Here is a 12,125-nt window from a genome sequence, read left to right as displayed (position 1 = left end):
AACGTTCTAGCGTCTGAGTCTAGCAACGTCATAACATTTCGGCGTCTGAATCCGACAATGTTTTGGTGTGGAAAGTAATTTGTTTGACCACCTGTGATGGTTATGCAGGAATGGTGCATGCTTTGTACGTACGAGAGTATGTCTTGACTTGATTTAGTGATATGTATGTATGTCACGAGTGATGTATGAAATTTGGTTTAGTTTGCATGTTGAAGTGGTGTATGAACCAGAATTATTGAATTGGTAGCTCGAAATGACATTGAGTTTTTTTTTGTTTGAAAATTTTGGATTTGAATTTTTGATTCAGTTGTATTCGAAACTGCTCTTCAGCACCCTTAAAACTTTTCAGTTTCACAACCTTTTTATGATTGGCTTTAGTTGACATATTTGTTGATGATTTGCTTGCTCACTGATATGACTTTGATCCTTTGAAGAATTGCCTCAATTTATGGTAAGTGGATCAATTAAATGCCTCAGTGTCTTGTCAAGAGTTTATTGGAAGAGTTTGTTCCGAACTTGTTATTTTGAAACTTTCGTACACTTTAATTTTGTAATCAAGTCGGACAAAAGTGAGTGTTCACGGGAAAAACAGAAACTAGAGACATATCTCATTGTGTCAATGCAGAAACCCCAATTTCAATCATTGTATCCTTTGATCTTGGCATAATTCTGAGATGGAAAGAACAATCCCTTCCCTGGCTCATTTTTAAGATATCGAACAATCCTTAGGGAAGCTTGGTAGTGCACATCAGTAAAAGTAGCAAGAAATTGATTAAAGTGTCCTACTGAGTATGCTATCTCGGGTCTGGTATGAGTCAAATAAATCAATCTTCTCACTAGTCTTTTGTGTTTGAATGGATCACTGAGTTGATCACCACAATTGCCATGTAGTTTTATTGTTGGATCCATAGGAGTGGAGCATGGTTTGGCACCTAGCAGGCTTGTGTCCTTTAGAAGATCCAATACATATTTTCTCTGACATATATTAATTCCATGTGTTCCTCTTGCTATTTCTATCCCAAGAAAGTATTTGATTTCTCCTAGATCTTTGATACTGAATTCCTTGTTGATGATTCCCTTTAATTGGTTGATTTCTTTCATGTTATTTCCTGCAACAAGTAGATCATCAACATAGACAAGAACTAAAGTAAAAATTTTATTGACAAATTTAATAAACAAAGAGTAGTCAGCTTTGGATTGAGTATACCCATTCTGGATCAGGACAAATGTTAGTTTTGTGTTGCATTGTCTGCTTGCTTGCTTCAATCCATAGAGAGATTTTTGCAGCTTGCACACTAGGGATTGATTCTGAACCTTCAACCCAAGTGGGAGTTTCATATAGACTTCTTCTAATAGATCTCCATGCAGAAAAGTATTGTTGACATCCATTTGATGGATGTGCCATTGATTGATGGATGCAAGGTCCAACAAAATCCTAACAATGGTCATCTTGATTACAAGGTTGAATGTCTCAAAGTCTGACTTTGTATCTATCTATAGTTCCACATGCTTTGTGTTTTATTTTGAATATCCACTTGCATCCAATGGCCCTCTTGTGGCTGGGGAGTTTTGTGAGACTCCAAGTGTTGTTGCTGATCAAGGCTTGTAATTCTTTGTCTATAGCCATTCCCCAACATTCATGCTGCATAACCTCCACATGTTTTGTAGGTTCATCATGGGTGTTGAGGTTAAGTATGAAGTATTTGTATCTCTTTGATAGCTTGTCATAGGATAGGTGATTGGATAAAGGGTGCTTAGTCTTATTAGTGACTGAAGAGTCTAGGCTCTGGATATGAGGCAGTGATAGTCCTGAAGATGAGTAGGGTGTCCTCTGATTCCTGTTGATCTTCTAAGGATTGACGAATCTTCTTCAGTAGGCAAAACATTAGTGACTTCATTGGGCTGATTATTTTCTGGTTGTTGTAATGAGTCTGTTGGTGGATTGTGATCAAGGAAGTGGTTAGAAGAAGTGAAGGTGGAAGTATGTAGAGGTACTTCTTGTTGTTCTTTGTCAATTCTAGACTCAACATTGAAAGGGAAGATTGCTCATTGAAAATAACATTTATAGACATAAATGTCTCTCTAGTTTTTAAATCATAAACCATATAATCTTTTGTGCCAATTTTAAAACCTAAGAATATGCATTTTCTAGATCTAGGATCCAGTTTCTTTCTATGAATAACAAGGGTAGAAGCAAAACACAAACAACCAAAGACTTTTAGGTTCAATAAGTTGAGATCTTGTTTAAAGAGAATTTGATAAAGTGATTTGTTATACAAATAAGGACTTGGTTGTCTATTTATCAAGTAAACACTATGGCAAACATCATAATTCCAGAAACACTTAGGAAGATGAGATTGAAAAAGTAAGGATCTTGCCACTCCTAATATGTGTTGATGTTTCCGTTCAACAATCCCATTTTGTTGAGAGGTTATCAACACAAGTGGTTTGATGCAAGATCCCTTTAGAAGCATATAAATTATATAGTTTGAACTCAGGACCATTGTCTAATCTAATGCATTTGGTTTTTATATCAAAATAAGTTTCAATGAAATTGATGAACTCTTTAAGCAAATTAGAACATTCAGATTTCAGTTTCATCAAGTATATCCAAGTATGTCTAGATCTATCATCAATAATGGTTAAGAAATACCTATGTCCTAATATAGAAGGAATAGCCAATGGCCCCAAAATATCAACATGAACAAATCAAAACAGTTTAAAGATTCAGAGGCACTTAATTGAAAAGGAAGTTTCTTCTACTTGGCAAAATGGCATGCTTCACAAACATCATTATTAGACTTGTATTTGATAAAAGGAAATTGTTTGTTCATGGTTAGCATCTTGGTATCAGATAAGTGGCTTAATCTCTTATGTCATACAACATTATAACTATCAAGATTGTTTATACAAGATGGAGCATCAAGAAATAAGAATTTGTTACTAATAGCATATAGTCCTTAACACATATCACCTACATCAATCATCTTCAAGGAAGTCTGGTCTTGAATCAAGCATTTCATATTTGTGAATGTTAACTTGCAATTAAGAGCACTGGTTAGCTTAGAAACTGATATAATATTGAAGCTGAAACTAGGTATATTTAAGACGTTAGATAAGTAAAGGTGATTAGAGAATATCATGGTTCCTGAGATGCAAGTCACAACCTCACTCCCATAAGGTAGCTTGACAAAAATGGGTTGTTCTTGTTTGAAGGATTGGAATTATGATATTGAATAACACACATGATTAGTGGCACTAGTGTCAAGAATCCAATCCTTTGATTTCAAGGAATGTGTTAAAATATTATTGTCACTTGGTGGGTTGGTGCAGATCTGATTTGTCATGTGAGGAGATTGGCTTCCATTTTGCTTTAGCATGTTCATGATGGCTTGTTTTGGTTCTAATGTGAATGGCATAGTAGTCATGTTGTCTTCATCCTTTTGACTCTTCACAGGGTTCCTTTGATCATCACCTTTATCTTCATTATAACTGGTTATGTTATTAATATTGTTGGTTAAATTGTAGTTGGGTGGAAAACATGTTTTTTATATCAAACATCTATTGTGTGCCCCATTTTGTTGCAAAAATTACATAATTTGTTGGTAGTTCCTCTGCCTGCACCTCTTCCTCTACTTGCACTAAATCCTCTAGAACCTCTTCCTCTTCTCCTACCTCTGCCATTAGAGGTTTCATCACTATTGTTGGCAAGGATTCTTGATTCTTCAAGAGGATCATTCATTTGTCTTTCTTGTTACATTAGGAGATAGCATACTTTGTTTATAATTGGCAGGGGATCCATGAGCATGATATGAGATCTGACCCCAAAATATTGCTCATTAAGCCCCTTTAAGAACCTTATAACATAGTCATTATCTCTATATGATTTTATAATAGGAACAAGATGGCATTTGCATTTAGTTTCAAAGATGCAGGTAGGTATGGGTCTAAAGCTATCAAGTTCTTCCAATATAGTTTTTATTTGAGTATAGTAAGAGATAATGGACATATTACCTTATCTCACATTGCATAAATCATCGTGCAATTCACAAATCCTAAATGCATCACCTTGATATAATTTTTTTTAAGATCAATCCATACCTCATGCGTAGTGTCTAGCCAGAGCATAGATAGCAGAATTGATGCATGAAGGGCTTGGTGAATCTAAGAAAGCACAAGGGTATTGCATCTATCCCAAGGACCAAAAATGGGTTGATCTGGAGAGGGTTTTGGCAGACTCCCATCTATGAATTGGAGTTTGTTCTTTGTTTTCAAGGCCATACCCATTGCCTTTGCCCAATTGTGATAGTTTCCACCCGTCAATGGAATGGAGACAATGACAGCACCAGGATTTTCATTTGGGCTCACATAATAGGGGCTTGTAGGATCACTTAAAGGATTTGCAGCCATGGTAAAAAAAAGCCAAGAAGAGGAAGCTTGAGAGTTGGGATGAATGGAGTTCAATCGCAGCAGAGCTTTATGGATCAAAGCTCTGATACCATCTTAAAACAGATGACATCAACGAATCAAGGAAATTGAAAGAGATTGTTAGATGGAGTTCATCACTTCATAAGCAAGCCGAGAATAACAAGACAAATAACTCAATGGATACATCTATAGAGATTTCTCATTGAATGATGAATAACTTGCGTGATTTACAAAGCTAAAGAGGCAAAGCATATATAGGGTCACAACCTAGAACTAACTAACTAATATGAAAACAGAAAAACAGAAACTTTCCTGATATGGAAAGGAGGGAAACCCAAAAATTGTTTTATCTAAAAACAATTTACTAAAAATAGAAAAAAAGAAAGAAAACTAAGAAGAGAAAACAAGAAGGGCTCAAGAAGGATTCTCTTCTTTATTCAATGCTATATCTAACTGTTTTGACAATCTTATTCATTTAAGGTATGTGAAAAGAATTATTTTTATTTTAATATGATAAATTATATAAAATGATATGCGGTTATTTACTCACATTAAAAATATTGTTTTTCTAATTAGTTATGCATGAACCATATAGAAAAATGTGATTGAATTCAAAATAATTGTACACTTTTTTTCTAAACAAGCTCCAAATTTGTAGCTTTTCAACCATCTTTTTCCTATGAAACCCACTTTTTATAATTTTAATTAAGAGGGAGTTCATTTAGGCTTTTAAAAGAAATCTCAGTTATGAAATGAGTACATTAAAACCAAAAAACCAAATAATATTGAAGAGAGAAAAAGCCTACATTATAACTAGAGTTTAATTACAACGTGAGTAAACCAGAATGAAGAAAAGGGTAGCATGGGAATTACAATGAATGAATCTTTGAAGTGCATGGCATGAGCATAATGATGAATATATAAACACATTAGTTTCGCTGATATCAGTCAGAAACAATATTTGGTTATTTCAGTTCCACAAGCAACTTCTTCTTTCTCTTCTTCTCAAATTCAAACAAACTCTTTCTCTGAATTGATTCAGAAAGAGAAGGAAAAGCAATAAACGTTGCAGTCAAGAAAACAACGAAAATGTCTACACCAAGCAAGCGGCGAGAGACAGATGTGACGAAGCTGTTAAATCTTCAACCTTTTTCTTTCATTTTATTTTCATTCAATTTTTATTCTTTTTCTATTTGGGTATCCTAGTTTGATTCTTGTTTCTGCTTTTGATTTTTTTTTTTAAATTTTAATTCATTTTTTCTAGGATAATGAGTAAGCACAAGGTGGAGACATTTAATGATGAACTGAAAGTGTTTCATGTCCATTTCCATGGACCCAAAGACAGTATGTTGTCATTTTGCATCTATTTTTTTTCATTTTCACGATGCTCCTTGTGTTAAATATTAAGAATAATTAACATGGTATTGCTATTTTGGGTAATTGATACTTTACAATGTGTTGACTTTAGCATCTATTGACTTATATATTTTCTTGACCTTTTTTATTGTTGTATTGATTTCTGTTGTGCATTATGTGGAGCTGCAAGGAGAATTGAACTGCAACAATATTTCTTTGGTTCTTATTTTGCATAAGAATTTAATATTGTGCATTATGTGGAGCTGTTTATTATGGTTTACTATGTATGACTCTGGCTGATTTCCACTTTTGCTTATTGTTCCATTCCTTTAAACTTATTGTTGGCTTAGTAAGGTAAAGCCTCGTTGAATCTCAGGATGATCAAATGATTACGAGTTCAATTTCCGAGAGTCATACTTGTTGGAAGGGATAATCAGTCACATACCCAAAATGAATCAGTTTTTTACCCAAAAAAAAAAAGAGGATATCCTTGATCGTACAAAAAATATAGGATTAATTTTTTCTTGTTTTTGAGAAGGTTCTGTGCTAGTTGTGTTGTGCACTCTTCTGTTATTAATCTTGTTTTGTTATCCATGTGGTGGCTCATTGCAGGTCCTTATCAAGGAGGTGTGTGGAAAGTTAGAGTTGAACTTCCAGATGAGTATCCTTGTAAGTCTCCTTCCATTGAATTCATCAATAAGATCTATCACCCAAATATTGATGACATGTAAGAATCTCTGCAACTGTTTGTTATACTTTACTTCTTGAGTTTATTTTAAGAGTAAGCAAGTTTACGATGTGATCATCTTGGATTATAATATTTTCAGTACAGGATCAGTTTGTCTGGATGTTATCGATCAAGCCTGGAGTCCCATGTTTGGTAATGATCATTGTTTAATTTTTCTGAGAAAATTTATGGTTTTGTTAAAGTTTTCCATTCTAACATTTTTTGTTCATATATATGTGGAAATATGGATTGTTCTTCCAGATCTTGTGAATGTATTTGAGATGTTTCTACCACAACTTCTTCTGTATCCCAATGAATTAGATCCTCTCAATCAAGAAGCTGCAGCTTTAATGATACATGATTTAGCTGCTTATGAACTAAAGGTTAAAGGTATTGAATATTGATTGATCCTTTCTGAAATTTAGTTTCTGAATATACTTTTCTTGTATTAGCTGTCTAGTTCAGATGCACTTGTCCCTTGGCCAGCATCACATACTTCATATGCTTTTTTTTGTTTTGCTAATCTGTTTTTATGATATATAGTTGCACTCTTTCTGTAGAGGCTTAGGTGCTAAATTTAATTGTTTTCCCTCCCACCAAGAGTCGCTCTCATAAATTGAACTCTTATCCTTTTCGTCATCCTGAGGGTCTAGCAAAACCTTATACCACTAGATCCATTTTTTGTTATATGTCATAAATTTCTTTTGTTGTAATTCAGATGCACTTACTTTCATATCCTTAACTTCAAATTTCAGAGTACTGTGAGAGGTATGCTAAGCCTTCAGACATAGGAATTGAGCCAGAAAAGAAACCAACTGATGAAGAGATAACTGGAGATGAAAATGATGAAAATGATACTAATGATGAACAAGAGGCTGCTGATAAGCCAGACCCCTAGCCTTATAATTCATGATTCAATTCATTGCTTATAATGAAGTTGATTTTTGGTAAGGGAGAAATTCCTCTACCTCTTGTTAGTTTACTCTGTTGCTGTAAATAATGTACCATTGATTTCTTGATTGGATTAATAAGCTGTCAGCATAGTAGGATAATTTTGTGGAATAATCATGTGTGGTTAATGTCAATAAGATTCATAAATAAATAATTTTTCCTAAACTCCATTTATTTTCTCCCAGGTCAGTATGGTTTTTATGACAAATTAGGATAAACTTATTCATGGATTTGATTTCCATGTTAAGGTAAAATACAGAGTTGTGCATTAAGTTTTTTATATTGGTAGCTCATAATTCATCTTTTTTGTATATGACTTTCTCAAATTATAGGTCGTGAACTAAGATTATATTTTTTTTACATATTAGTAATGACTATTACAAGAACAAGACAATGCACAATAGAAAGGAATGACAAACTTTGGTGATATTTTTAATAATTAATATATAAATGATAGATGATATTTTATATAACTTTAACTTAAACTATATAACTATTTTCTCATATTACTTTTCTAATCTAACAAATGTGTAAAATCTACTTAAGATACTATTTTCTAACAAAGAAGGATCACATATCATAAAAAGTTTTCGTATTCATCTTACAAGTCAATCACATTTCATTAAATAATATAAAAAATATTTTATATTTTCACAATTTTTTTTAAGTGTCACTTTTTAATTGAATTTGTATTCAAATAGAATATCAAAAGTAAAATAGGTAATCTCTATTCATTTCTAATGGTGTATGTTTAATTTTTTTTTCATAAATACTTAACTCTTTTCCCTGTTTTTGATGTTTAGGAAGTCAATAACTAAGAAAATTAATCCCGAATTGAGTTACAAAAGTTTCCTGTTTATGTTTTGACTGATCGGGGCAAAAAATAAATGGGGTAATCACCAGCTCCTGTGAAATACAAATCCCGATAAGTCATAGCAAATATAAAATAAATAAGTTTCCTCTAACATGACCAAACTTCAAGAGGACATTTATTATAAAGTGAGGAAATAAAGATGTATCTTACACCAACACAGCTCATATCACAAACCATAACTAGATAATAATTAATTTCCGACCTAATATTATTGTCACCACAAGTTATAAATTTAGAATGAAGATCACATGTACCAACTTTGTGTCCCTAATTTTGTCTTTCACTCATATTTAAACATGTGATTTAAATGAATTATTTTTTCTATTATTAACAAATATTAATTGATTTGGGAGAGAGGCTGAAAGTTTAATGGAGAAATGATCCTGTTCCCGATAGTTATGATAATTAAAGGCACGACCACGTCATTTTGATGACCAAAGGAATCCCTACTAATTGCTCCACCATGCCAATATTCATTTGCTAATCAAAACTGTAGAATAAACTACATAAACGTAAAACATTCGATACATTAACACAATCATATTTTCCACTCTTCATAAGTTTGAATCACTATTATGTTTGGGTTCTATATTATAAGAGGACAACAACAAACGAGTTGTATTCCTATTAGCTGGAAAGTTTCAAAGTCATGTCTATGGGTCTTTCCCACACATTTCAAAGTCACTCAAGATAAGTTTCTAGCATATTTTCTATAATATGTTACTATAACTTTTCTTCATAATATATTTATTCATAAGATATCATATCTAGCATGCTATCTCATCCAACTTAATATTTTCATCTATGTTACAATGATTTTATTCTCATCTTAGCATTTTAATGTAAAATATGTAGTCTCATACAACATTGTATATTTTATAGTTGTATGGTAAAAAATTTCTTAAATTTCAATGGCACTCTTCAATCGCATATTACATTCTAAGCACTTCTATTCTATGATTTAACTTTCTATTTCATTCTCCATTTTTTCTATAACTAACCTATGGTATATATACCTTATGCCTAACTGTATGATATAATCTCAATTATCACCTCTAAATTGGATTCATTTGTTTCTTTTTAAAGTTATAATTCATGTACATCATTTACTTCGACTTACAGGAAAATCATTTCTTTTTAAAGTTCGTAATTACATTTCTAACTTTTTAATAATTCTATCGACTCTCTACCTAGGATAATATCGTGAGCAAAAAAACATGCATCATGGATATGCTTAGTAAATACATCTAAACCAACATAGAAATGCGCCTTTTTATGTATAGTAACACCTCAGTTCTGACATGTGACCTCTCACACCCATGAATATACTGAGCCTACCACCCACAAGCTTAAATACTTCCTGTAGTATTTTATTCCCCACAAAGGACAGCCTTCCGCGACTCGAACTCATGGCCTCAGAAACAAATAGTTACTTACCCATGAGTCACTACCATCAAGCTACTCCAATAGTTATAGTAAAATTTTGGGTGAAAGCACCTTATTTTCTCACACTAGTCACGATCCCTTTAATATATAATCTATTTGTTCTATAGGACTTTCCATAATACCTCTTTGGTACTTATCATGACAACTCCAAATCCTATAGCACTCCATATAGTAACTATTAAAAAGGCCGTAGACTTCTAATATAAAAAAAACCATAGATTGCATATGTAACACCCAAAATAATAATTAATAAATTGAGTTATTTTTAATTAGTGTGTATGATTTTGAGCTTTTATGGAATGATTTTTATATAATTTTTTTTATGTGTCTAGTGTTAGTTAAATACATTGTATAATAGTTTAAAATATATTTAAGATTTGAATAATATAATAATAATCAATTAAGAGAATAAAATAGATAGAATTATTAGTTAATAGTAAATAAGATATTAGATTAGTTTATATATAAGAGTAAGGAGAAAGGGAAACCCTAGCCGCCACCAAAGAAGGAAAAGAAAATTAGGAAGAGAAGGGAAGGAACAAGGTTTCTACATAAACTCATTATCAGGTAACACTAAAACCCCTTAAAACTCCATGAATAAGGAAGAATTGAAGGTAGAATGATAGATGTTAATTATAGTTTATACCTTGTGGATCCTTTCTTGTTTTACTACATGTTCTTTTATATATATATTTCCATCATAAATTGTTGCCAATAATACACACGTGACTTTCTTTCTCTGCACTTCTATATACAATTGTCTTAATATGTGTTTGCTTTATATAAACAGATGTATGCGGTGTATTTTCAAATTAATTGAGATTTATGCTTATGAATGTTTATGAGGCCAACGTTTTGCCCTCTTAATTCTACACTAAAACTCCTAGTTTACAATTGTATTGTTTTGTTGTCATACTAATGTTTCAAATGATTGAATTGAATTATATGCTATAACAGGTAAATAAAGTTAGTAGCAATACTTGAGTTTATTATCAATGATTGGTGGTACCTGTATTATTATCATTATTATTATAGTAAATGAATGTCACTTTGATAATCATGATATAGGTACACTGATATGTATATGTAATATTTCTACTAAACATGTAATTGATGAACAACTTTAAGCATATATTTCTACTAAAGGCCGTTGTTTTACTACACTGAACTAACAACATATATTCTCAGATTAGAGTTTATGAAAAATTTACCTACTGTTCCTAGATTTCTTTATATGATGGATATTGAATAGATGTTATTTATTATGTTATATTTGGTTATGTGATGCTTATACTTTTATTTACTTATAATCATATCCAATTGCATAAATTGTAATGGGGTCTATAACCCAATTATGTTAACTGATGAAGGGGATCTCTAGATCTATTGACTGGTCTGGGTACAGGCAACCGAATTCTTAGTCGCATAAAGACAGGCTTATTCCCGAAAACGGGGTAAGACATTTCTACGAACTCAGGGCACTGAGTGAGGGGCAGGCACCTCCAGCAGGCATGCTGTGTGCAAAACTTTTAATCATGGACTAAGAGTTTGAGGCGATTAATGCTATATGCAAATTGATTGAAGCATTATGATGTGTCATGTTTATATTCCTCTTATTTACATTTAAGTTATGTGTAATGAGTTAGAATATAAAATTAAGTGAAATTATTGTTATTTCTCTTTTGTTGTTCTTTATGGAGATTTCCTGTACTTGTTACGGCTAGGAATGTCATATTTTCAAAGGTTTTGTCCTTATAGTGTTACTGAGATTTTTATCTCACTATGCTTGGGTTTTTGACATTTCTAGGGTCTTCTAATAAATGACTGAGTACCAGATGGAAGAATTGCAATCAAGCCACTATTGTAGATGATAGCTTATTTTTATTTGCTAATTTTATCTTGTACGTTTTATGGAGACATTTATTTGTTTGAGAGTACTTTAAGACTTTGTTCTTATCCTCTTTATACGAAGTCCAGTTTATTATGTGGATTTAAGTTAATGATATTTTATTTCATCTTATATTTGGGGTGTTATTCATATATATATCAAGGAAAGTTTAATGTTGTAGAATTCTTTGTTTATGGACAAGTTTCCGCTCGTATATTATTATCCAAATTAAGGTGTTACAGCATATCCTCTAAAGAAAACGAAACTAAAATATCATGAGGCTAAAAACGAGAGATCAACTCAATCTCATAACATAATAATACTTGTAACAATCTGAGTGGTTCACCCACCTAATACCAGAGATTACAAAAGTCATGAAAGACAAGGTGAATATCTCTCCTATCCTAAAATAACTCTAATCTCCAAGTATATGGCATATGTGCGTAAAATGTATG

General features: G+C 32.2%; 1 protein-coding gene across 1 annotated transcript; it reads left to right on the top strand.

Moving 5' to 3' along the window:
• The first annotated feature begins 5,400 nt into the window (after positions 1–5,400).
• LOC109339906 (ubiquitin-conjugating enzyme E2 4-like) lies at positions 5,401–7,409 on the top strand. Its single transcript, XM_019577436.1, has 6 exons — positions 5,401–5,561; positions 5,693–5,772; positions 6,397–6,511; positions 6,612–6,664; positions 6,773–6,901; positions 7,267–7,409. Exons 1-6 carry the CDS (start codon positions 5,518–5,520, stop codon positions 7,407–7,409), a joined length of 564 nt encoding a protein of 187 aa, XP_019432981.1. The 5' UTR covers positions 5,401–5,517.
• Positions 7,410–12,125: the final 4,716 nt, after the last annotated feature.

The sequence above is a fragment of the Lupinus angustifolius genome, unplaced genomic scaffold (genome assembly GCF_001865875.1).
Source record: "Lupinus angustifolius cultivar Tanjil unplaced genomic scaffold, LupAngTanjil_v1.0 Scaffold_120_19, whole genome shotgun sequence".
In the NCBI taxonomy this organism is placed as follows: Eukaryota; Viridiplantae; Streptophyta; class Magnoliopsida; order Fabales; family Fabaceae; genus Lupinus; species Lupinus angustifolius.
Note: the sequence above shows the minus strand (reverse complement) of the source record. Positions and strands in the feature narration are given on the sequence as shown.